This window comes from Vanessa tameamea, chromosome 2 (genome assembly GCF_037043105.1).
Source record: "Vanessa tameamea isolate UH-Manoa-2023 chromosome 2, ilVanTame1 primary haplotype, whole genome shotgun sequence".
Classification (NCBI taxonomy): Eukaryota; Metazoa; Arthropoda; class Insecta; order Lepidoptera; family Nymphalidae; genus Vanessa; species Vanessa tameamea.
This window is the reverse complement of record NC_087310.1, coordinates 9,239,773-9,264,051: the sequence shown is the minus strand read 5'-3', so window position 1 is coordinate 9,264,051 and position 24,279 is coordinate 9,239,773. Positions and strand designations below refer to the sequence as shown.

The 24,279-nt window shown below is 32.6% G+C and overlaps 1 protein-coding gene across 1 annotated transcript in view; it reads left to right on the top strand.

Moving 5' to 3' along the window:
* Window positions 1-24,224, top strand: part of LOC113394680 (dynein axonemal heavy chain 8) — a 37,760-nt gene extending 13,536 nt beyond the window's left edge. The window contains exons 35-91 of the mRNA XM_064216081.1: window positions 44-215; window positions 307-555; window positions 636-770; window positions 1,417-1,545; window positions 1,618-1,823; window positions 2,445-2,583; window positions 2,928-3,138; window positions 3,521-3,677; window positions 3,784-3,977; window positions 4,053-4,218; window positions 4,327-4,428; window positions 4,494-4,716; window positions 4,795-4,924; window positions 5,354-5,571; window positions 5,798-5,934; window positions 6,049-6,101; window positions 6,223-6,430; window positions 6,552-6,813; window positions 7,196-7,318; window positions 7,791-7,908; window positions 8,121-8,216; window positions 8,292-8,398; window positions 8,482-8,645; window positions 8,882-9,082; window positions 9,218-9,358; window positions 9,431-9,535; window positions 9,704-9,888; window positions 10,156-10,289; window positions 10,369-10,500; window positions 10,672-10,874; window positions 10,958-11,072; window positions 11,321-11,497; window positions 11,759-11,926; window positions 12,020-12,120; window positions 12,208-12,406; window positions 12,604-12,815; window positions 12,897-13,035; window positions 14,701-14,885; window positions 14,966-15,092; window positions 15,171-15,306; window positions 15,969-16,186; window positions 16,744-16,986; window positions 17,230-17,365; window positions 17,452-17,605; window positions 17,929-18,048; window positions 18,129-18,189; window positions 18,265-18,444; window positions 18,589-18,701; window positions 20,318-20,403; window positions 20,570-20,831; window positions 21,119-21,358; window positions 21,431-21,598; window positions 21,680-21,821; window positions 22,240-22,429; window positions 22,883-23,004; window positions 23,543-23,704; window positions 24,032-24,224. Coding sequence (XP_064072151.1) covers window positions 44-215; window positions 307-555; window positions 636-770; window positions 1,417-1,545; window positions 1,618-1,823; window positions 2,445-2,583; window positions 2,928-3,138; window positions 3,521-3,677; window positions 3,784-3,977; window positions 4,053-4,218; window positions 4,327-4,428; window positions 4,494-4,716; window positions 4,795-4,924; window positions 5,354-5,571; window positions 5,798-5,934; window positions 6,049-6,101; window positions 6,223-6,430; window positions 6,552-6,813; window positions 7,196-7,318; window positions 7,791-7,908; window positions 8,121-8,216; window positions 8,292-8,398; window positions 8,482-8,645; window positions 8,882-9,082; window positions 9,218-9,358; window positions 9,431-9,535; window positions 9,704-9,888; window positions 10,156-10,289; window positions 10,369-10,500; window positions 10,672-10,874; window positions 10,958-11,072; window positions 11,321-11,497; window positions 11,759-11,926; window positions 12,020-12,120; window positions 12,208-12,406; window positions 12,604-12,815; window positions 12,897-13,035; window positions 14,701-14,885; window positions 14,966-15,092; window positions 15,171-15,306; window positions 15,969-16,186; window positions 16,744-16,986; window positions 17,230-17,365; window positions 17,452-17,605; window positions 17,929-18,048; window positions 18,129-18,189; window positions 18,265-18,444; window positions 18,589-18,701; window positions 20,318-20,403; window positions 20,570-20,831; window positions 21,119-21,358; window positions 21,431-21,598; window positions 21,680-21,821; window positions 22,240-22,429; window positions 22,883-23,004; window positions 23,543-23,704; window positions 24,032-24,157 — 9,082 coding nt within the window. The 3' untranslated portion in view covers window positions 24,158-24,224. The remainder of the gene's footprint in view (window positions 1-43; window positions 216-306; window positions 556-635; window positions 771-1,416; window positions 1,546-1,617; window positions 1,824-2,444; window positions 2,584-2,927; window positions 3,139-3,520; window positions 3,678-3,783; window positions 3,978-4,052; window positions 4,219-4,326; window positions 4,429-4,493; window positions 4,717-4,794; window positions 4,925-5,353; window positions 5,572-5,797; window positions 5,935-6,048; window positions 6,102-6,222; window positions 6,431-6,551; window positions 6,814-7,195; window positions 7,319-7,790; window positions 7,909-8,120; window positions 8,217-8,291; window positions 8,399-8,481; window positions 8,646-8,881; window positions 9,083-9,217; window positions 9,359-9,430; window positions 9,536-9,703; window positions 9,889-10,155; window positions 10,290-10,368; window positions 10,501-10,671; window positions 10,875-10,957; window positions 11,073-11,320; window positions 11,498-11,758; window positions 11,927-12,019; window positions 12,121-12,207; window positions 12,407-12,603; window positions 12,816-12,896; window positions 13,036-14,700; window positions 14,886-14,965; window positions 15,093-15,170; window positions 15,307-15,968; window positions 16,187-16,743; window positions 16,987-17,229; window positions 17,366-17,451; window positions 17,606-17,928; window positions 18,049-18,128; window positions 18,190-18,264; window positions 18,445-18,588; window positions 18,702-20,317; window positions 20,404-20,569; window positions 20,832-21,118; window positions 21,359-21,430; window positions 21,599-21,679; window positions 21,822-22,239; window positions 22,430-22,882; window positions 23,005-23,542; window positions 23,705-24,031) is intronic.
* Window positions 24,225-24,279: the final 55 nt, after the last annotated feature.

The following is a 24,279-nucleotide window of genomic DNA, read 5'->3' as shown; positions in this document are numbered from 1 at the left end:
TTAGAAGTACTCATTCCATTTTCTTGGTTTTTCCATTTTCAAGGTACAATGCTCCTTTCAAGAGAGATATATTGCTATGGATAAATAAATTAGTTGGCACCACAGACATTTTGGAGAAATGGCTTCAAGTGCAGAATTTGTGGATGTATTTGGAAGCCGTGTTCGTAGGCGGAGATATTGCTAAACAATTACCCGCTGAAGCAAAGCGATTTGGGGTAAGATAATAAACACAGTTAAGATTCCGGTGCTTTATTTTGTTTGATTATAATTGTAATACTTTCTATTATAATATTTTTTCTCTATTAGACAATAGATAAAACATACGTAAAGATCATGTATCGTGCACGCGATATTGTGAATTGTGTGGAAACGTGCGTGTCGGATGATACTCTGAAACAACTACTACCCCATCTAATAGAGCAGCTAGAAGCTTGTCAAAAATCTCTCACCGGCTATTTGGAGACAAAACGGCTCATCTTTCCGAGATTTTTCTTTGTCTCGGATCCGGTGCTTCTAGAAATTCTTGGACAAGCATCCAATCCCCAGTCCATCCAGGTATGTTTAGGGACTTATGTAGATGTTTACTAGATGGCTTGCTCCAAAAATGTTTTTCTAATTGTTTATTAATTTTCCAGCCACACTTACCAAGTATTTTCGATGCTATGTACACAGTTGACTTTGATGACAAAGATCGTATTATAAATATGAACTCTGATAATGGAGAATGTATTCCTTTAGATCGCCCCGTTACTTGCGTTGGAGGGGTTGAGGTGTGTTAAAAACTGTTATTTATATATTGTCAATATCTAAAGGTTACATCATGCTTTTGTAGTATTGAGTTTTATTTGTGGTAATCATCAAATAAAAAAACACTATGTAAACAAACACATTTTCTTGACTTGCTCAAAGAAAAAGGTCATACCACAATAATTTTCGTAGTCGTATATTCACTCAAGAACTACGAAATTTATTTATCTCCAATAGGTTTATATGTCGTAACACATCAAAACTGTCCATTTAATTTCTGTATCGTTGTTGATTACAAATAAATCATAAAACATTATAGTTTAAACATTTTTAAGTATTTTCTATATGATCTGACTATATCACTGTACGCATATAACGCGTACAGACAGACATATTGTATACATTCCCTCTATCGATTATAATATCCGCCACGATTAATCTTACTAATTAATTCATGTACATACCGTTAAAGCTTTATTAATATTAATAGACAGTTAAGATTGACATATTAATGTGAATTTCGATCCATGATGACGAATATAGAATACTATTATGAGAAACTACACCAACATTATAACTGCTGGCATTTAATAAAATTCAAAAATGAATTATGAATACTGCCCCATATCATTTTTATCGTCTTTCAAATGAAGTTTAAAATGTTTATAGATATGGTTAAACACTTTACTGGACACGATGAAAGATACTGTCAGAAATATTATCGCTAGTATTGCTCAAACGATGGCGGGAGATCCAGATTTTGAATTTTTAGTTGGATTTTGGAACTTCCCCGGACAGGTTTGCTTTCGTTTATGTCTTTAAACGTGACTTTTGATGTGCTGAATAATTACTTTTTAATGGTCGTTTAAGGCAAGTCTGTTAGGAATGCAAATATTGTGGACGAGTGATGCAGAATACGCCTTGAAGAAAGCGAGAGTGGATCGATTTATAATGAGACTTACTAATCAAAAGAACTTGGATTTGTTGAATGGGCTAATCGATCAAACAGTCAAAGATTTGGTGCCTCTTGATCGAACCAGAGTAGAAACTATGATTACGATTCACGTGCATCAGAGGTGAAGTAAAAAAATGATATATTTTACAATAATACCCTTCTGATTAAATTGTGATCTCAACGGGATAATTTCAATATTGATTAGCTTATTATGCCAGGGAAATCATACTCACTCATGGAAATGAGTATCGGAGTATGTAGAAAATATTTTATAATAGATTTAATATTTTAAGTATTTAGTTTATTTTTGATACAAAATCGCACAAATATAAAATGTTTACCAGATTTTTTTTTGCATGTCTCTTCTATATCTCAGGAACGATTAACTGAAATTAACGATTATAACGATTAACCGATGATTTCGGGTTCAAACCCAGGCAGGCACCACTGAATTTTCATGTGCTTAATTTGTGTTTATAATTCATCTCGCGCTCGGCGGTGAAGGAAAACATCGAGAGAAAACCTGCATTTGTCTAATTTCAACGAAATTCTGCCACATGTGTATTCCACCAACCCGCATTGGAGCTGCGTGGTGGAATATGCTCCAAACCTTCTCAAAGGGAGAGGAGGCCTTAGCCCAGCAGTGGGAAATTTACAGGTTGTTAATGATTAACTGAAACTGATATCAATATGGATTGAATAAATTCAAACTTACTTATTATTTTTTCATCGATTATTTTAGAGATATCTTCGACGACCTAGTCAGGATGAGAATAAAAACTCCAGCAGATTTCGAATGGCAGAAGCAAGCTCGCTTCTATTATTTTGAAGACACGGATGATTGTATTGTATCTATTACCGACGTAGATTTTATTTATCAGGTACGATTTGGTGTATAGTTAAATATTTACGCAGGCAATATACTTTACTTTAACTAACTAATTTACTATACTTTACTTTTACTTTAACTTTTGATTGTAGCTTATACGTAATGATTATATGTGTTCATACGGCTTAGGTAATATTTTGTACAGTGGTTGCCAGTTGTGTAAATTTATATAAAAATCCATAAAACTGATAAAAGTATGGTGGCTAAACTTTTTTTAAAACTACTTACCACCGGCTCCAATGTTTTACTTTTAATGATCAGCCTCTAAAATTTATTTCTATATATAAGCTGCACACACCAATCTAGGGAATAACTTTATTTTATGTATAATAACAGAACGAGTACTTGGGTATAACGGAACGTCTCGTAATCACCCCATTGACGGATCGTTGCTACATCACATTATCCCAAGCGATAGGTATGAGTATGGGGGGAGCCCCCGCAGGACCAGCTGGTACCGGCAAGACTGAGACAACCAAGGACATGGCGAGAACATTAGGGAAATTAGTCATAGTATTTAACTGCTCCGATCAGATGGACTTCAGAGGTATGTCGCGCTCAGTTTATTTTGTGATGTAAATAATTTGCTTAGTTCATAATAAAAACAAACATTATTAAATCATGTTTTTGTTATTGAACCAATCAAAAATGTGATTATTCAATGTTTAAATGTATCTTGAGTGTTTTTGTTACAATAAGTATCTGAAACGAAGTAACGGATAAAAATCCTAGCAAGCAACTTAGAATTTGTATTTGATCCAAATCATACTTGATGGTGAAACAAGATTATGAATCAACAAACATGTAGTAAAATATGAGATCGCCTTAAGCCTTTTTATTTATAAGACACCTCTTTGGGGCTTTAGTGATTTTATAAGATGTAATAATATCAGTCTTGGTAATAATGTCATATCAAAATTTTGTTACAGGATTGGGCCGCATCTACAAAGGCCTAGCGCAATCTGGTACATGGGGATGTTTCGATGAGTTTAACCGTATTGAATTACCTGTGTTGTCTGTAGCAGCACAGCAGATTTATATTTGCCTTACAGCACGAAGACAAAAGAAAGATTTCTTTATTTTCAGGTATAGCTATATGAATGATATTAAATATCTCGTTGTTTTGTATATATATATTTATATATTTATTCTTGTATGTATATATTTATTCTGTACATCAATTTTTATTCAGCGATGGCGATACGGTGAGCTTAAATCCAGAGTTTGCCTTCATTATCACAATGAATCCCGGTTATGCTGGTCGACAAGAATTACCAGAAAATTTGAAGATTCAGTTTCGATCCGTGGCCATGATGGTACCAGATAGGCAGATCATTATCAGGGTGAAATTGGCCAGTTGCGGTTTTAAGGATAATATTTTATTGGGTAACTTATAATATACGGCACATAATTTAGTTAAATTTGTATATACTATCTATAACGTTTGCACTTTACTTACAGCTCGTAAGTTTTTCACACTGTATAAACTCTGCGAAGAACAGTTATCAAAACAAGTACATTACGATTTTGGACTTCGTAATATTTTGTCCGTTTTGAGGACCATGGGCTCGCAGAAACGGGCAAATCCAGACAGTACGGAAGAAAACATTATGATGAGAGTATTGAAGTAATTAACACTATTTGTTCTTTATAAAATATAAAGTATCTTATTTTATTATTTAAAATTAAAATAAAACTTATTTTGTTTAATATTCATAATACAATATATTTATAGAGAAATGAATGTATCAAAACTTGTGGACGAAGACGAACCCTTATTCGTATCCCTAATTGAAGATTTGTTCCCTGGCATTAAGCTGAGTCAAACGTCACATAAGTAAGTTTATGTATAGTAAAAATGATTTTAAATAAAGAACTATTCAAAAATCGTGTCATTTTTAGGGAGATGCAACGTGCTATTGGCGTGGTCGCGGATCGAACCGGCTTAGTCAATCATCCTGAATGGAACTTAAAGATTATTCAATTGTATGAAACGTCGCTCGTACGACACGGACTTATGACGATGGGTCCAACTGGATCCGGGAAGACTACGTGTATTCATACATTGATGTCTGCTTTGACAGAAGTCGGAAGACCTCATAAAGAAATGAGAATGAATCCTAAAGTTAGTTGTTCAAACTATTTTTCTTTAGATTCCATTTTTATGTAATAAGCTTAAATACGATTTTCTTTTTTTTTTTAGGCCATTACAGCTCCACAAATGTTCGGTCGGTTAGATGTAGCGACTAACGATTGGACTGATGGTATATTTTCCACATTGTGGCGGAGAGCATTGAAAGTTAAGAAATCAGACACTACTTGGATCGTTTTAGGTAAGACAATATGTTTTGTATAAAATTTTTAAAATATTTTTTTTACAAGTGAAATTGATTTATGAAATCTTAGATCAAGAAACTTGCGTGAAGTGCAATACTCAAGTTACGGCTGGTAGAAAGTAAGAGTTTTTCTGTCGAATAATCTTCAGTACAAATCTCAAGTTAAAATATGTTGGTGATGTAACGAGATCTTTACCGTGGCTTGCAAATCATATATATCCTTTAGTTTTATGCGTTGCCCTTTTAGGTTGATTACAGTCCGTTAAAATCGACCATCGTAGCAGAAATTTGTTAAAAAATAGTATATATATATATATATATATATAATAGGAAAATTTTACAAATTAGTAGAAAATTTACAAATATATGACATTTCGAAATATAAATTTTCCTGTGTGTAATTAAAATAAGCTAATAATTCAACAGATGGCCCAGTCGATGCAGTTTGGATTGAAAATTTAAATTCAGTGTTAGATGATAATAAGACCTTGACACTGGCAAATGGTGATCGTATTTCAATGGCACAGAATAGTAAGCTGGTATTTGAGCCGGACAATGTGGACAATGCTTCGCCTGCTACCGTCAGTCGTATGGGCATGGTTTTCTTATCGTCTTCTGTGCTTAAGTGGCAACCAATCTTGGAAGTGAGTGAAGCTACTACTGAGATTGTAGATATAGTTGAAGGAATGTCAACAAAATACTGTAAAAAAAATGTTTAGTCAAGATTCTAATGTGTAGAGTTATTTTGGTTGATTCAAATTGGGCAGTAACAAACTTTTCTGATTTTTGAATACATATGAGTAATCAAAATATAGATTCTATAAAATAAATAATGAGTTGGATCACGAGTCGAATTTGTTTATTTCTCAGGGGTGGCTAAAAACTAGACCACAAAAAGAGGCAGATTGTTTCAGAGTCGCTTTTAATAAGGTATACGATGACGTTCACTCCTTCGTACAACAAAAACTGCCGGCTAAAATGAAGTTACTAGAAGCTATTTACATCAGGTATGCCTAGTTCTATTTAACATATCTCTTGTGTTATATTTTAATTTTCCTTGTCCGTGTGGACGTGTGTCAAAATATTTAATACATTAGTAGTATAGCTGATTTACTTTTCAGACAATGTATTGACGTCCTAATGGGCTTATTGCAAATTGAAATTCCTGGCGGCAGTAAGTCACTATATGATTTAAACGTTTTATTTTAGCTCGAATGTTAGTCTTTTGTTGGATAATAAATATTAATAATTAATTTTAAGATATATTTAATTCCATAAGATGTTTTTTATACTAGAACTGCACACGGACCGACATTTAGAACGATTGTTTGTATTCGCGATGATGTGGTCCCTGGGAACAGTTCTAGAGTTGGATGCTCGCTATCGTATGGCGGAATTTATGACGAAACTACCAGTTCGTATCGATTGGCCCGGAGCACGCTCTAAAGAATGGGTCATGCCCTTCGAGTATATGGTCAATGAGGTCGGCGTCTGGCAACACTGGTGAATTATCCCATAATAACAATTATGCATAATTAAAATTAGACAAATAAACGTAAATATAAATAAAAACAGTACAAGCTAGTCATTTGTTTAAGACATAACAAATAAATAAATATTTCAGGTCTGAAAGCGTTGAAGATTTTATTTATCCATCAGACAGCGTACCAGAGTATGCTTCTATTCTAGTGCCTAACGTTGATAATGTTTGTATATCATTCTTAATCGATACAATTGCTAAACAAAATAAGGCAGTTTTATTGATCGGTGAACAAGGAACTGCCAAAACTGTAATGCTCAAAAGTTACATGGCTAAGTATGACAATGAAGTTAAATTATTTAAGATGATAAATTTCTCATCAGCCACCACTCCAAATATGTTTCAGGTAAATTCAAATATTTCTACTTAGTCGTGAAAATGTAATAATATTAATTTTTAAGCCTCAGGAGCAAAAGCTTCAGTATTCTTTAAAATATATAACGTTTGAGCGAAATTTTCGAAACAAATCCGAATTTTCGACCAATTATTTTATTTTGTTCCATTATTTTATGTTTTGAGTGTTGTAATTTAAATGCTGGATCTTGTTGTTTGTGGTTATTCGAATCGTCTCACCTTCGATCCCAGCTCGTTCCAATTATTTCTATATACTTAAATTGTACAAGTTGTTTGTATTTCTGGCATCCAGATATCGAGAGTATTCTAATGTCCTCACTAGCATATTCTTGTCTCGTGTATCGGATGGTTAATTATTTATTTATGTTAACTAGAGAATTATCGAGTCCTATGTTGAAAAAAGAGTAGGCATGACTTATGGTCCACCTGGTGGAAGATCGATGACAGTTTTTGTAGACGATATAAATATGCCTGTCGTCAACGAATGGGGTGACCAGGTACTAATATATATATTATAAAGATCATTTTAATTATAAGATTTTAAATTGACCTGGTTATTTTTTTTTATTACTATTAGTATTTAAAACGGGATATTTACCATGTTGATCAACATCACCCGCAAACATCAGTTTCGTGAACAAGACATTCGTAGATAATGTCGAAATATCGAGCTCCACCAAATTAAAAATAAAAACATGGTAAATATCCCGTTTTAAATATTGATAGTAATTATTTTAATTATTTAATAATATTCCCTTTATAAATGATTTATTTTTTATCACGAGTTAACCGTAGTTTTGTTCTCCAAAATATATGTTTATATTTTCAAAGCTTGCTATAAATAAAAAGTAGTTAGGGATTTTATTGTTACTTTACTTTTGTGTCTTAATCAGCTTTAATAAAAGCATTTGGTTCTGAAGATAAATATTTCGACTCGATATTTCGTTAAAAAATTGAAATGTGTTATAGGTAACAAACGAAATAGTTCGTCAAATGATGGAATGTGGAGGTTTCTACTCATTGGATAAACCCGGAGAATTTATAATAATTGCGGATATACAAATGTTTGGGGCAATGATTCATCCTGGTGAGTCGAAATTTAAATTTACAGAGGTGCCTTCAGTATTATATAATATTGATCCGTAAATAATCCAAGAAACTAATAAAATTATATTAAGTACAAGTTAATTTCTATTTATGCCTTTGATTTACCAATCCTTCTTTATAGTCATTTTAAAAGTATTCATTTTGAATTGACCTTGAATATTCAAGTCTGAATCAAATTTAACTTTGTTACAGGGGGTGGACGAAATGATATCCCTCCACGATTAAAACGCCAGTTTAATATATTTAACTGCACACTACCAAGCAACGTTTCAATGGATAAAATCTTTGGTGAGTACTTATCGTTTAAGCAGTTCTTTCGTTAATAAATAATTCCGTGTTCATTTAATGTGTAATTTTTAACAGAAACTATAAGTGCTGGTTACTTTTGCAAGACGCGATTTGATAAGAAGATTGCAGATTTTATGCCGAGATTAGTACCTGTTACACGTGTAATGTGGCAACAGACAAAGGTAAGTTAAATACGATAAAGTAAAGTAAAGTTATGAAAATATATTCGTATAATAGTAGCGCATGTCCGGTCCTCTCCTTATAGGTAAAAATGTTACCAACGCCAGCGAAGTTTCACTATGTGTTCAATCTCCGGGATCTGTCCAGAATTTGGGAAGGTATACTCACTATTAAGCGAGATGAGTTGCAAAACATCAAAACTGGCCTGAAATTATGGTTTCACGAATGCTTAAGAGTAATATCAGACAGGTAATATTTTATTGCAATATAATTTTAATGTGTGAAGAGAAAATTATTAAAAATATGCAATCTTTTACTATTATTATTAAGAAAAATATAGCAATCGTAAGAAAAATTGGGTACTTTTTTTGGGATGTTTGTATTTATTCCTTTTTTACTTTTATATATCTATAATGTAAAATCGGATAACAATTATAATTTTAAAAATTGCTCAACGAGTTTATATCTTGTCTAATGGAAAATAGATTTACGACATTTGATGACAAAGATTGGTTTGTGGCCAATTTTTGGAAGACTGCCACCCAAGAATTGCCGGATTTGGTCAACGAGTTCCCTGAAGAAGAGACGTACTTCGTTAACTTCTTACGCGAACCAGTCGATCCAACTGGCGACGAAGAAGAAGATTTTAGTACTGATGCTCCTAAAATATATGAAGAAATACCGTCGTTAGTTTACTACAAATATATTACAAATAAAAATAAATATTAAGTTTGTAACACTAATAAATTTGCTGTTATTGTTGATTTTATGAAACACAAATTAACAGAAAATAAGTAAGCTTATTTTTTTTTACAAAATAGGTGGGATTTCGTGTTAATGAAACTAGGTCAATTCCAAGAACAGTTCAATGACGCAATCAGAGGAGCTCATTTAGATTTGGTTTTCTTCCTTGATGCGATGGTCCACTTGTTTATCATATCGAGAATTATCAATACAGCACGGTACTTATACTTCACTTTTATAATCATATGTATTTCATATAGTACCTTTAGCTGATTTTCTTTTTATTTCAGTGGAAACGCCTTACTCGTTGGAGTTGGCGGTTCTGGTAAACAAAGTTTAACAAAGTTGGCTACATTTATTGCCAATTTTTCATTTTATCAAATAACATTAACAAGGTACGCTGCATTATACTATATTATACTAAATTATTTGAGAAGTATTGAAAAGCGTAACTTTTCAATACTTCTCAAATAATTTAGATAATAAATTTAATTAAGTCATACGAAATATGCGTGTAGTAACTATTATTTTAACTATTATGTTTTTTATTGTTTCCAATCAAGAGCATACAATGTCAACAATTTCATGGACGATATAAAAATTTTGTACCGGATGGCCGGTCTCCAGGGACAAGGCGTCTCGTTCATATTTACGGACAACGATATTAAAGATGAACAATTTCTCGAATTTTTGAACAATATCCTGAGTTCGGGTGAAATAGCTAACCTTTTCCCTAAGGATGAAATGGGTATGAATATTGATTGATATTGATAATTAAATCATCTCGGTTTAAAGCTTTCTCTTTTTATTATAAGTTTGTACATATATTAAAATACTATAGTTCCGCGTTTAAAAAAAATGCTCTGTAAGAAAACATCATATATGTATGTCGTATATATTGTATGATTATGGTGAAATATCTAATCATTTTTATTCACATAATAGTTTGCAATAATCTTAGAAAAAATACAAATTGTACGTTTTTAGAAATTTTAATATGTTGTGCTATTTATAGATGAGATACTTAACGAGTTGACGCCAATCATGAAGAAATACGCTCCAAAGAGAATACCAGTACCGGATGTATTGTATGAATACTTTATAATGCGGTCGAGGGCAAATCTTCATGTTGTCTTGTGTTTCTCGCCGGTTATATAAAGTTTTTGAACTGTTTTCTGAGTATTACTGTACCATAGCAACTGATAAACAATAAATTTATTTTATAAAGGTCGGCGAAAAATTCCGGAGCAGGGCTATGAAATTCCCTGGGCTCATTTCGGGATCAACGATGGATTGGTTTCAAAAATGGCCAAGAGAGGCATTAATTGAAGTCGCTCACCATTTCCTCTGTGATTTTAATGTCAGTGATTTTTTTATATTTCAAATGAACTTAGCGATTATTGCTATTATATTACAGACTTAGGATTCTGCTGTCCATAAATAATGACATTATAAAAATTATATTTTATTGATAAATTTGTATCGTGTAAAAATGAAGCCTTATTTTATAAAATCTATCTTTGTATTCAAGGTGGTATGCTCAAATGAAACAAAACAACAGCTGATAGAGATAATGGGCATGGTGCAAGATAACGTGGCTGATACATGCTCCATGTACTATGAGAGGTTTAGGCGACAGACTCATGTCACCCCCAAATCCTATCTATCTTTCCTCGAAGGGTATAAGGTGTTATATAAGGAGAAGCACATGCAAATAGCTGAACTGGCAAGGAGGTTTGTTATTTGATCTCTATCAAGTTAATATATCTTTCCAATTAAAAATAGGTCAAATTAATTATTATACTGTAATTTTATAGAATGACAACGGGATTAGACAAACTGGTAGAAGCTGCGGCAAGTGTCGATGTACTTAAAAAAGAGCTTGAGGTAAAAGAAATGGAAATAAAGGAAGCAACAGCTAAAGCAGAAGAGGTAAAATATTATATATTTATAAATATTTATAAAATATTGTTTATTACAACTCTTGAATTTATCTCATTACATGCTGCTGTTTCAATATCTCCATAAATTATTTTTAGGGTAATAACCAGTAACTAATAGCACATCAGAATATGAGTTTATAAATTCTAATTGATAAATTATTCAAACTATTTTTCGGTCGTATTCTATTGGGATCATAGACGCTAGTTTTGAATTTAACTTAATTAATATTTGACTAGGTTTTGGCTGCAGTAGCAGAATCGGCAGCTGCAGCTGAAGTAGTTAAGGCAGAGGTTTTGGCTGTTAAAGACCGTGCCGTGAAACTTGTGAGTGTGATTGCCGCTGAGACTGCCGTTGCTGAAGAAAAACTTGCTGCTGCTAAACCAGCTTTGGATGCTGCTGAGGCAGCGTTACAGGTACTCTTTATTTACACTATATTAAAAGGTTAGGCTTTTAAATTTAAACTATTATAATTAATATAAAGTCAAAATAATTAAGTTAAAAGCCAAGACAAAGTACGACCCAAAATTAATATATGCTTTTTACCTGTTTACGATAATGGATTTATATTATAAGCTTACAGATATCATTTATTTTTTTATGTACATATTACATACATACATACATACATACATACATTATTGTTTATTTTTAAATTTAAATATTTCAATTTTTAGACTATAAACGCAGCAGATATAGCAACCGTACGAAAATTGGGCAAGCCACCGTATCTTATTACTCTGATTATGGACGCCGTAATACTGCTATTTAGAAAACGTATTGATCCAATTAGACCTGATCCAGAAAAACAGTTCCTGACTGCATCTTGGGCCGAGTCACTGAAAGTAAGCTGTCAAGCTATAAAAACATTGTTTCAAAATATGATAACGTCTTTAAATAAAAAAAAATAGGAGTTAATTAATTAACCAATTGTGTAGGTCATGGCGGATGCAAGATTTTTGAACAATTTAAAGTTTTATCCTAAGGATGAAATTAATGCCGAAATGGTGGATTTACTGCAGCCTTATTTTAGTTTTAGGTATTAAACATATTTAAACAAACAATTATTTTAATAAATAATCCTAAATCAAGAAAGGGTTTTAATGTATTACATAATATTTTTCAGTCAATATACATTCGAGGCAGCTAAGATTGCTTGTGGTAATGTCGCTGGTTTAATTTCATGGACTATTGCGATGGCCCAATTTTACTCAGTGAACAAGGATGTATTACCATTGAAAGCTAATCTAGCTGTGATGCAGGGCAAATATCAAGCTGCTAAGAGAGAACTCGAATCAGCTGAAGCATTATTACAGGCAAAAGAGGTTAGATATCAGATTAAAGACAATTTTTTGCATATATTTCGCGCCCATTCTTTCTAGATCATGGTGCTGTACTTAAACTACTGATCTAAAACGTAATTTAAATAACATCTAGCTAGTTGATTAAATATATTTTTATATATTCTATTAAGTTTTAAGCGTATATTCTTAAGTAAATCTCACATCATCTCTCATTATAGCGAGAACTGGGTGAAGTTCAGCGTCAGTTTGAAGAGGCGATGTCGTTGAAGCAGGCGGTGTTAGACGACGCGGCAAAATGCCAACAGAAGATGGACGCGGCCACTGCGCTCATCAACGGTCTGAGCGGCGAACGAATCCGCTGGACGGAGCAGTCTGCTCTCTTCAAATCTGAGATAGAGCGGCTTGTTGGTGATATACTGCTCCTCACTGGGTATGCTACATATATTCCTTCATCATTTAATATAAGTAATAAAAAGTTTATGCTCGGATTGTGCAATTGAATTTATTTCAGATTTTTATCCTACACGGGACCATTTAATCAAGAGTTCAGAATATTGTTAATTCAGAATTGGCTGCACGAGTTATTGCGAAGAAAAATACCTGTTTCTATAAATTTAAGCATCACTGATCAATTAACGGATGCTGCTACGGTAAGATAAGAAAATAAATTTTAATTTTTTTGTTTGCCGTTATACATGATTTAATTATCGAAAAGACTACGCCTGCTCCTCTAATCCATTATTTATTTTTGACATCATCTTTCGAGTATTAATCAATTAGTGTTGTCCCAATGCGTTGTCAATTCATTTTTTTATATTAGCCGATCTTATATAAAATGAAGGTTTATTGATCTGCCCAATAATCTTCATTCTTGTGAAATGTTATGTAGCTTAAAGGGCAGTGAAGAAAGTTTGTCTTGCGGTTTCGTAATAATTTTGCAAAGGGAAAATCGTAATGGTGTACATCTTACAGTAGTGACGCAAGTTAAAAACTGTGTCGCATAGAATTAGGTATCAGAGCTCGAACATTGGGGAAAATGATCTAAGAATCCAACGAGAACCTAGAATCTAGCAGTAGTGGCCTGAAACAGAAGAAGCTGTGTAGTACTGCACCTAAGAAAAAATGACAGCCCTGTAAAATAATAGCAGTTGATAGTTTTGTTTGACAGTGCTATTCGTCTGCATATAATTGTATCTTCTATATTAATAATTTCGTGTACGTCTAAGAAAGACCCGATTATAGATCGTTAATAAATAATAATTTTTTAGTCAATAACATATATATCCGCAAAATTCGCATAATGAAGATATTTCGATATTAAATCAATGAAATTCAATGACATAACAGTTTAACGATCGGCCATGTTTGACGTTTACGGGTGCATTCAGAAAGTGTTCCAAATAATATTTTCGTGCAGGGGTACAGTAGTTATTATATTTATATTTGTTTAGTTTTAATTATTTTAACTGAGCGAAGCCAGGTTTTCACCTAGTTATTCAATAATAGAGATTACAACTTTATATAAACCAGTACCACGATATATTGGCTTATTCTGCCGTCGAATCTTCTTTGATGTTAGAACCGATTGGGATCGTAAATAAAAATAGTAAAAAAAGAACAAATGTGCCACGATTTTGCTTAGTCTCGATGAGACAGGTGGAAAGAAAAGTCAAAAAATAGAAGACTTGATTTTTATTTCTGTCATTACTATTCAGCTAATCTGAGCTCTAGTTTTGACTTGATTAGCATTGACATTGGCGTTTGACACGCTACTTGAAATACATACATCACCTTGTAAGCACCAGCGATACTAACTAGCCGATGTTAATTTAACGTAGAGGGGAGCGCCTTCGTGAGTGAAGATATATTTTGAGGAATCAAGTAATGATGAGTCTTTAATTTTGTAACTTCTTAGACGTCCTTACGTCAAAAGTAAAATAAATGGTGGGATGGAGTATAGTGGTTAGATAAATAAATCTCAGTGGGCGAAATTCTCAAAGAAACGGAGTGGGTGTCGGAGATTTTTTAGAGTTTTCTAGCGGACTTGACGCCGGTCCCCCAAATACAACATATGGACAATTTTTTTTACAGGAAGAAAAAATACTTTAATGAATTTGCATGTTTTAAGTTTTTATTTTCAATATGTTTTTATATATAGAAAAAAACAGGTTATACAAATGAGGAAAAAATGATAACTGAGCTTTTTAGTCTTTAATAATACATGAATCATAAATTAGTTTAAGATAAGAATTATACAGATGTTATTGTAAATCTGTAGATTAATGGAGAAAAGTTAATAAAGTAATTTTAATCAGGTTGGTGATTGGAACTTATGCGGGTTACCAACTGATGAGTTGTCGGTACAAAATGGAATTATTGTAACTAAAGCGTCTCGTTTCCCGTTGCTAATTGACCCTCAGACGCAAGGGAAGAATTGGATAAAGAATATGGAGAAATTTAACGATCTTATCGTTACTACTCTCAATCATAAATATTTTAGGTGAGTATCTTGGAAACATTAAATTTATTTAAATCTGGAAAGGTATTTTCTTAAACTGATTGAGTATATTGAACTTTCAGAAACCATGTAGAAGATTGTGTATCTCTTGGAAGACCAATGTTGATTGAAGACGTAGCCGAGGAACTCGATCCAGCTTTAGATAATGTTTTGGAAAAGAATTACATCAAAATCGGTTCTTCGTATAAAGTAAGAACATCTTAATTTTTTTTTTCTAAGCTATTTCAGTATTTATAGTTCTTAAACTATATCTAATTGTGGTGGTAGGTAAAATTAGGGGATAAGGAAATAGATGTCACTGCGGGTCACAAAATCTATATAACGACGAAGCTCCCTAACCCTGCCTACACGCCGGAAATATCTGCTAGAACTTCTATAATAGACTTTACGGTCACTATGCAAGGTGAAATATTCAACAGATTATTTAAAGCCTTTCGTTTTGATCAAACAAATATATAAGTAGATATAATAAATGTCGTTCATAAGCGTCTAATCTTATGGTTAGACAAAGATTTTACACGTACGAAAGGTACGAGAAGTTTGACTTTGATGTACATATATATATAAATACATACATTATTTTTTCGGAAATAGTAAAAATATTTTTATAAAATGTTAAATTATGATTTTGTGCAGACTTATCTTGCCATCATCCTTTCTAGTCTAAAACTAGGTTTCAATCGACTAAATGAACTAAATTAACAATAAACATAGACAGTTTCTTTCATTACTACTAGATGAAGATGACTTTGCTGATGGCGTTTCTTAGTTACATTTACATTAAAAAAATCAAAGAAATAAAAAATCGAATAAATCCGATATAATCGATAATAACGATTAACAACTATTTATGTAATTGTAATGTGTAATAACATATATTCTTAATTAGTTAATAAAATAAAATATAATAGTTATATATATATATATACAATAGTTTTAGTTTAGTTTTTAGTTTGTTATCTATTGAACTGCGCTCCTGACATTAAAAACTGTTTTTACCATTCGTGACTAACTTCAGCCCAATCAGCTTAGACCACGCGTATTATAAGATATTTTCTTGTTTAGGTCTCGAAGATCAGCTATTAGGTCGTGTGATCTTGACGGAGAAAGCGGAGATGGAAGCGGAACGTACTCAGTTGATAATGGACGTAACAGCCAATCGTCGAAAGATGCAGGAACTAGAAGAAAATCTGTTGCACAAACTGACTACAATACAAGGTTCTCTTGTAGAAGATGTGTCACTTATTCAAGTTCTGAATATTACTAAGGCTACTGCGACAGAGGTATGGCTTTGTGAATTTATGATTAACTGGGTAAATTATATTACAAGAAACTTTTTTATAAAGAAATTTAGTATTTTAGACTAAAATTACGGCAAATTTGTGTAGTCAACACGCGTAGAATTAAGTGAAACAGAAATAGATCCAATCATAATTTTGAATTATAATATGTGTGGCAACCCAGGACATACCGACTATTCCAGTGGAAATGAATCATTGCATACATACGGATAGTATATGGATAGATAGTATACAGACAGACTATGCTTTTTGTAATAAATAATTCTTCTTGTAATAAATGTGAATTCATGAAATGATAAATGTGTTAATAAAAAAATAAACAAGCATTGCCAATTGCAATATAATTGCCTAATATTAGACAGCATTGTAAAATGTCCATCACTTCAGATACATGACAATAGTCAAAGGAAAAGGAAACTTTTCCTACAATAGTCAAAGGAAAAGTTTCCTTTTCCTTTTTCTTTGACTATTGAAAATTATCGTCAATTATATTATTATATCGTCTATCAATACGTAAATTAAATTAAAATTCATTTTAGGTCAGAGAGAAGCTAGATGGCGCCAAAGAAACCGAACAGAAAATTAACATTGCACGTGAAGAGTTTCGCCCGGTGGCCACTCGCGGTTCGGTCTTATATTTCTTGATTTGCAACATGTCGCTCGTGTGCAACATGTACCAGACCTCTTTGGCGCAATTCTTAGAAAGATTCGATATTTCCATGGAACGGTCGCCGCAGAGTCCTATTACATTTAAAAGGATTGCGTTCATCATTGAGTATTTGGTACGTTGACTTTTTTATTTTCACGAACTTTATGTGCCACTCCACTTATATATTGATGGGAAGGTTTCGGTACATAAAGTATGAATCATATATCCTTATGTACAAACATTTAATTACAATATTCGTGTTTGTTGACTGATAAAGTACGATTTTGTTTGAGAAAAAGTATGTATATAAAAATTTTTTTTTTCGTGCTGTATATAATTTCTTAGTAATTAAAATTGGTAATTTTTTTCCGCTCAGACATACGACGTGTGGAAGTACATAAGTCGAGGTTTCTATGAAAAGCACAAGTACCTATTTACTCTACTACTAACATTAAAGATCGACATTCAGAGAGAATATATATCTTATGATGAATTTCAAACATTTATAAAAGGCGCGTATAAGTTTATATTAGTGCAAGCATTTGTACGTTTGATAAAATATAACTATAACTAATATTATGTATGAATGTATATGCAGGAGGTGCTGCGTTAGATTTAAATGCTTGTCCTCCGAAACCATTCAAATGGGTAACTGATATGTCTTGGCTTAATTTGGTACAACTTTCCGGCTTAAGACAATTTACAAATATTCTCGACCAAGTCACAAATAATGAAAAGGGTTGGAAGAACTGGTGAGTTTGATGAAATAAAAAAAATTACTTTACAAAACCGACTACGTAGATGGTTGAAATGATTTAAAAGATGGTGTCTTTTTAAAATAATGGCCGGCATTAGTCGTGGTCGTGTAATGTGTTAAATTAAAGTTTAGGCACTCGTGAGTTTATCGTGTGCTGAAATTGCTTCATCTATTTAGTTCGCTCTGTTTTGAAACGATCTATCTCGTACCAAAATTTACGTTTTTAATAAAATGCTTTTTCGTTTCACGATTTAGAGCATTAGCATTATTATATTGACCGTAATTTTAACATTTAATTGAATATTTATATTTGTAAAGGTTTGACAAGGAAGCTCCTGAAGATGAACCTTTACCAGATGGATACAACAGTCTAGATGTTTTCAGAAAACTTTTAGTTGTGCGGTCGTGGTGTCCTGATCGAACATTGGCGCAGAGTCTGTAAGACAGCTTCATTCATTTTTGTTCCCATTTCCATTTGAGATATGAAATATTCTGTAAGTTAATTTAATACTTTCCAGGAAATATGTGATAAATTCAATGGGGCCGAAGTTTTCTGAAGCAGTTATTGTTAATTATGAGGTAAATTCTTATTTATTTTGTTCTCGTTGCTTAATTGCTATATATCCGTTTTTTAATATATACATATAAAAACAGCAAATGGTCGTTGAATCACGACCACTGGTCCCACTTATCGGGTTCCTCGCCATGGGATCCGATCCAACACCATCTATTGAGCAAACTGCAAAACGACTTGAGTGTTTGTGTTCCTCTATATCTATGGGACAAGGTCAAGAGGTCCACGCAAGAAAACTTATTGATAGAGCTCTGAAAGAGGTACTGTTATTTTATAATAAAGTCATAAACTTATTAATAATGAACGGTCATCATTGACATATTGCTAGTTCTCTAGTTGTTTTAGTCTAATAAATCATGATTTAGTCTTTCAATAAATTGGATTATCGTTTGTTTTCATTGTAGGGATTGTGGGTGTTGCTTCAAAACTGTCATCTTGGTTTAGAATATATGATAGAAATTATGGAACAATTTGCAGAGTTGGAGAAGGAACCAGAGAAAGTTCATGAAACATTTAGGTATACAAATATTTTCCGGTACTTGTGTATTATGGCATTATTTTTTACTAGCGACCCGACGCGGCTTCGCGCGGGTGCAATGCTGATACTAAATATTGTACTGGATGTCTTACAACGTTCACAGTTTTTCAGACATTAGACAATACAAACCGTTATGTCCCTGCATCTTAAATCTGTAATTCCTCGAACATATTCATTTAAATTACATGCTGTAAAGGGCCATATTGATTTATATTAAATGCATAATGTATTTAAGGATTCGTAATTGGATAAGGATTATTGCTGTATTGCTTAAAATTGCTTCGAAAATAAGCCATTATTTCTCGTAAAAAGTAATGGATAAAAATGGTTGTTGTGGGCTATTCCTTAGAGATAGATATATACCATTGCGTACTTTTTTGTAGATCTTTTTAAATAACATGTACAATACTGTAGTAGTACATTATTGTGATCTATCTCGTAAGGTTCAGCCAGCGTTTGCAATGTAAGCGCAAAAATGTGTTTATTTACGACATCACTTTAGAAACCTCTAAAATTAGCAGTCTTTCTCTACTATATTGTGCGTGTATTATACATATAAACCTTTCTCTTGAATCAATCTATCTATTCAAAAAAACAAAAAACCGCATCAAAATCTGTTGTGTAATTTTAAAGATCTAAGCATACATAGGGACAGACAGCGGGAAACGACTTTGTTTTATAAGATGTAATGATATATTGCATGCGCAATATTGGGCCACTGCCGCATCCTAATTTATAAGTCGGATTTTTCGTTTTATTATTTTTAAATATTTTTTAAAGGCATAGGTAGGCAAATGTGCCACTTGATGACAAGTGGTCATGACTTGTCCATAGATATTGGTGCCGTATGAAATTTTAACCATTTCTAACATAATTCATGCGCCACCAATCTTGGGAACTGAGATGTTATGTTCCTTGAAATTTTTGCAAAGCACATAAAACAGAGAAGTAAAAAGTTTCTCGGAGTTTTGCTCAATTGAGGGCCATTTTTTCAATCACCAGAATGAACATTGACAAAAGAATTAAAATAATGTTAAAAATGAAAATATTTATTTTATTATTGTACTTCTGAATATTCTTATCCTTCCTATTTTTCATCATTCCCAAATTGTATTATATAGCACAGGTTATAATTCGAGTTATATTCGCAATCTATTAAGCTTGCATGTTCAATTCAAGAAAAAAATAAGTTTTTGGTTAACTATTATCGCGTATCAAGAATTAAATTTCATTTTGAAAAGCGACATTCTCTAAATATAAGTTTACTCTTTCTGAGTTTCTTCGTTTTTCATTACCGATTATTTGCATTTATATAATAATTTGTCTATGAAAACCTCTTGGTCGCAAAGAATCTAATTAATTAGTAGTTGTAAAAGTATAATGTTTAATCACCTCATCTCATCCTCATTAATCTTATCCAGCAATATATCCGATTTTCATAGGAATGGTCACTATTAGTCAGGTAGTTGGGATAGTCTTTCTATCTGATGTTGCATGATTGGCTATCTTTTAGTAAATAATTCTTTTGGGTTTTTTAGAAAATTTATAAAAGTTTTCTAAATTGTTTTAAATTTAAAATATTTTTTGTGTTCTAGGCTCTGGATTACAACTGAAGTACACGATAAGTTTCCTATAACTCTTCTCCAAATGTCTATCAAATACACCTGTGAACCCCCATCGGGTACATTATTGATTTTTAATTGTATTTTAATATTATGAATAAATAAAAAAGTAAAAATGTCGTTTTTACAGTATGAATGTTGATAATAGTGAGTACTTGTTGAAGTATCAAAAAAAGAGAACATTTTCTTTAAAAGGAAATTAATTGGTATATTTTTATTTTTTAGGTATAAAAGCAGGTTTAATGAGGACGTATGATTCTATGAGTCAAGATTTTCTAGACTATAGCGACAGTCCGTTCTACCTGCCTCTTATATATACGATTTCTTTCCTACACACTGTCGTTCAAGAAAGACGGAAGTTTGGTCCATTGGGTTGGAATATCCCGTATGAGTTTAATTCGGCGGATTGGTTAGCCTCGTGTATGTTCGTTCAGAATCATTTGGACGTTTTGGAGCCTGGACAGTCCGTTAGTTGGACCACAGTGCGGTTGGTGCAATATTTATTTTTTATAGGATTCAATAATATATTAAAAAATATGTTGCGGTCGAAGTTGTTTTGTCAACGTCTGATTCTTCACCTATTGATAAAATTTCTTATTACATAATATGTCTATTGCTCTCAATAAATTTGATAAATATTAATTAATGTCTACGGTCCCTTAAGTGTTACTAATTTTGTATACATGCAGATCCGGCTGGTTCAAATTCCTGTTAACGACAATGAATTCCTTGTTGAATAGACTTAAAAACAATTATAATGGATTCCTATTCTAGATACATGGTTTCGGCCGTACAATACGGTGGTCGAGTGACTGATGATTATGACAATCGTTTACTGGGCACATTTTGCAAAGTTTGGTTAACTGAACAATTATTCTCCGAGGACTTCCAATTTTACAAGAATTATGGCATCATGAAGTTCAAGAATATTCCCGAATATTTAGAAGAAATTGAGAAAATGAAAACTGTGGATCCACCTCAAGCTTATGGATTACATACAAATGCAGATATTACGTAAGATTGATAACAATAGCTACATTTAAACCATTAATTAAATACTAAATATTTATCATGTTTTAAATTCAGTTATCAAAGAAATTTAACACAAGAGCTCTTGGATACAATTCTTTCGATTCAACCGAAAGAGTCGAGTTCGGGTGGCGGGGAAACCCGTGAAGCGTCAGTTTATAGGCAAAGTAAGGAAATGCTGGATAAAGTTCCTCCTAACTTTGATCCTCATGAGGTTAAGGAAAGGTAAATTATCTTATCTTAGTTTTTTAATTAATTGTATTTGATATTATTCTTCAATATCATAAATAATTTTCTTCATTCTAGGCTAAGGTATTATGGAATACTGAATTCGATGGTTATATTTTTGCGACAGGAAATTGATAGAATGCAGAAAGTAATTTCTTTAGTCAGAACAACGCTCAAAGATTTATTGCTCGCTATTGACGGAACTATTATTATGAATGAGGTAATTATACTATATCACTAAAACCAAAAGATATTTCATTGAGACATATAATCCATTAATGGATCTACGATATTCGGGCCGCCTGGATGTGAAAGTAGCGGATTCGATAATTTATTAATTGAAAACATTCCAAAAATTTTTTTTCAGTATTATTTTTATACTAAATGTCTCACACATTGAGTATTTTTAAAAAAAAATAAAAAAAGTATTATTCATCTAAAATCTATTGACATAATATTAACAATTTATTGGTCATGCTATAAATATATTTTTTAGCTTATATAATTATAAAAAAAAAGAAATAATTATTTGATTGTAATGTAAATGGACCAATTTATTCGTTTTTGCAAAATTTTTTTTTTGTTTTTTTCGACTATACATTATTTCTTTGAGTCATCAATTAAAATGCAAATTTAAGGCATTACGAGATTCACTGGATAATATATACGACGCGAAAGTGCCTAACATCTGGCAGAAAGGTTCATGGTCGTCGTCCACGCTCGGTTTTTGGTTCACGGAATTTCTGGAGCGGAACATTCAGTTCTCGACCTGGTGCTTCCAGGCCAGACCGTTCTCATTTTGGATGACTGGATTTTTTAATCCACAAGGTATGAATCGGAACTCTCTATTTTTAAAGGTTCTTATTTTAAAATAGCATTTAAAAAGGAAATTATTATCAAAGTCATAAATTATGATGGGGTTTGTTTTTATTGTTATACATTATATAAAATCATTTATTACTTTTGCAGTAAGTATATGTATAATGAGCCGAGATGGCCTAGTGGTTAGAATGCGTGCATCTTAACCGATGATTTCGGGTTCAAACCCAGTCTCGTGCTCGGCGGTGAAGGAAAACATCGTGTTTAAACCTGCATGTGTCTAATTTCAACGAAATTCTGCCACATGTGTATTTCACCAACCCGCTTTGGAGCAGCGTGGTGGAATATGCTCCAAACCTTCTCCTCAAAGGGAGAGGAGGCCTTAGCCCAGCAGTGGGAAATTTACAGGCTGCTAATGTAAAAAAAAAATAATCAAATTACTTAATAAAAAAATATGAACAGGGTTTTTAACGGCCATGCGACAAGAAGTGACCAGAGCTCACAAAGGTTGGGCGTTGGATATGGTGGCTCTACACAACGACGTCACTAAAGCGATCTATGATGAAGTAAAGGCTCCACCTGCGGTGATTAGCCTAACTAAATATTTACTGACGTTTATTTAATTAAAATTTTCTTTTAGTCAATTTTAACAATAAATTTACAGTGAGCGTTTCAGGATGAAATACTTACCAGTTGTAGGCCTTTATCCAATCTCATCAAAGTGTCTACATAAATCTCAGTTACCAGTTGATTTATCGCCGAAGAGCAATACTTCGCATCGCTATTCGCAATGTTATAATTTGGGTGGGGGGTACTGTAGTACAGGCAGGGATATTACATTTGGTTGACGATGTTTTAATGGTGATACACATGCTAAGAAATTATCAGGTTCTATAGTTGTAGCGAACATTTCATCCATTCCATCATGCAGTGGTTTGCTTGCCTTCATAAGAAAAATACTTAGTTACGTTTTAAGCGTATTTTATTTTCGTTATCCGAATTAAACTGGGATCTCTTTTTGAACATTAGGACTATATCTAATATAATTGATAATCGGAATACTAATTAGTATCACGCTATTCAATATTGGGTTTTAAGTTATAAATTTGTTTAATTGTTCAGGAAGGTGTGTTTGTGCACGGTTTGTTTTTGGACGGCGCGGGCTGGGATCGGCGCAACCAGCGGTTGATTGAATCTACGCTGAAGGTCCTGTACACGGCTTTACCTGTCGTGCACATTTACGCAATCAACTCCACCGCTCCCAAAGACCCTAAGCTCTATCAGGTATTTGAAGTATTCGAATTGTAAAATGTTTTGTACCAGTAGTTAATAGTTGCTAGTGTGTTGTTATCTATTGGTTGTTTAGCACATACGTCGACGGTATCTTGACTAAGAAAATATCTCCTATGATACTAAATTTGTTCGTTCACTTAAAACTCTCACTCTTAAAAATCCTGCTTACACTCGTCTCTTCTACTCTATTTTCCTTTTCTGTTACAGCTGTTCAACTTGTACTTCTTCCCTAGTATTATTTATATTTTTTTTTTACAATGAGGTGTACAATAAAGAGTATTTGTAGTGTATTGTATTGTATGCATTTTCACCTTTCAGTGTCCAGTTTATAAAAAACCACGCCGTACCGACCTCACTTTCATCACTCCTTTATGGCTGTGTACTGTCAAGAACCCAGATCATTGGATTCTTCGTGGTGTTGCTATTTTGTGTGATATTAAGTAGATTTGTTTGAAGATATGACTTTGAGACATTGTATTGAAAACAATTACAGCTGTGCTCTATACCTCTTCATCATGTCCTTAGCGCTCATCAAATACTATATTTTGTAATATTTTTTATTTTTA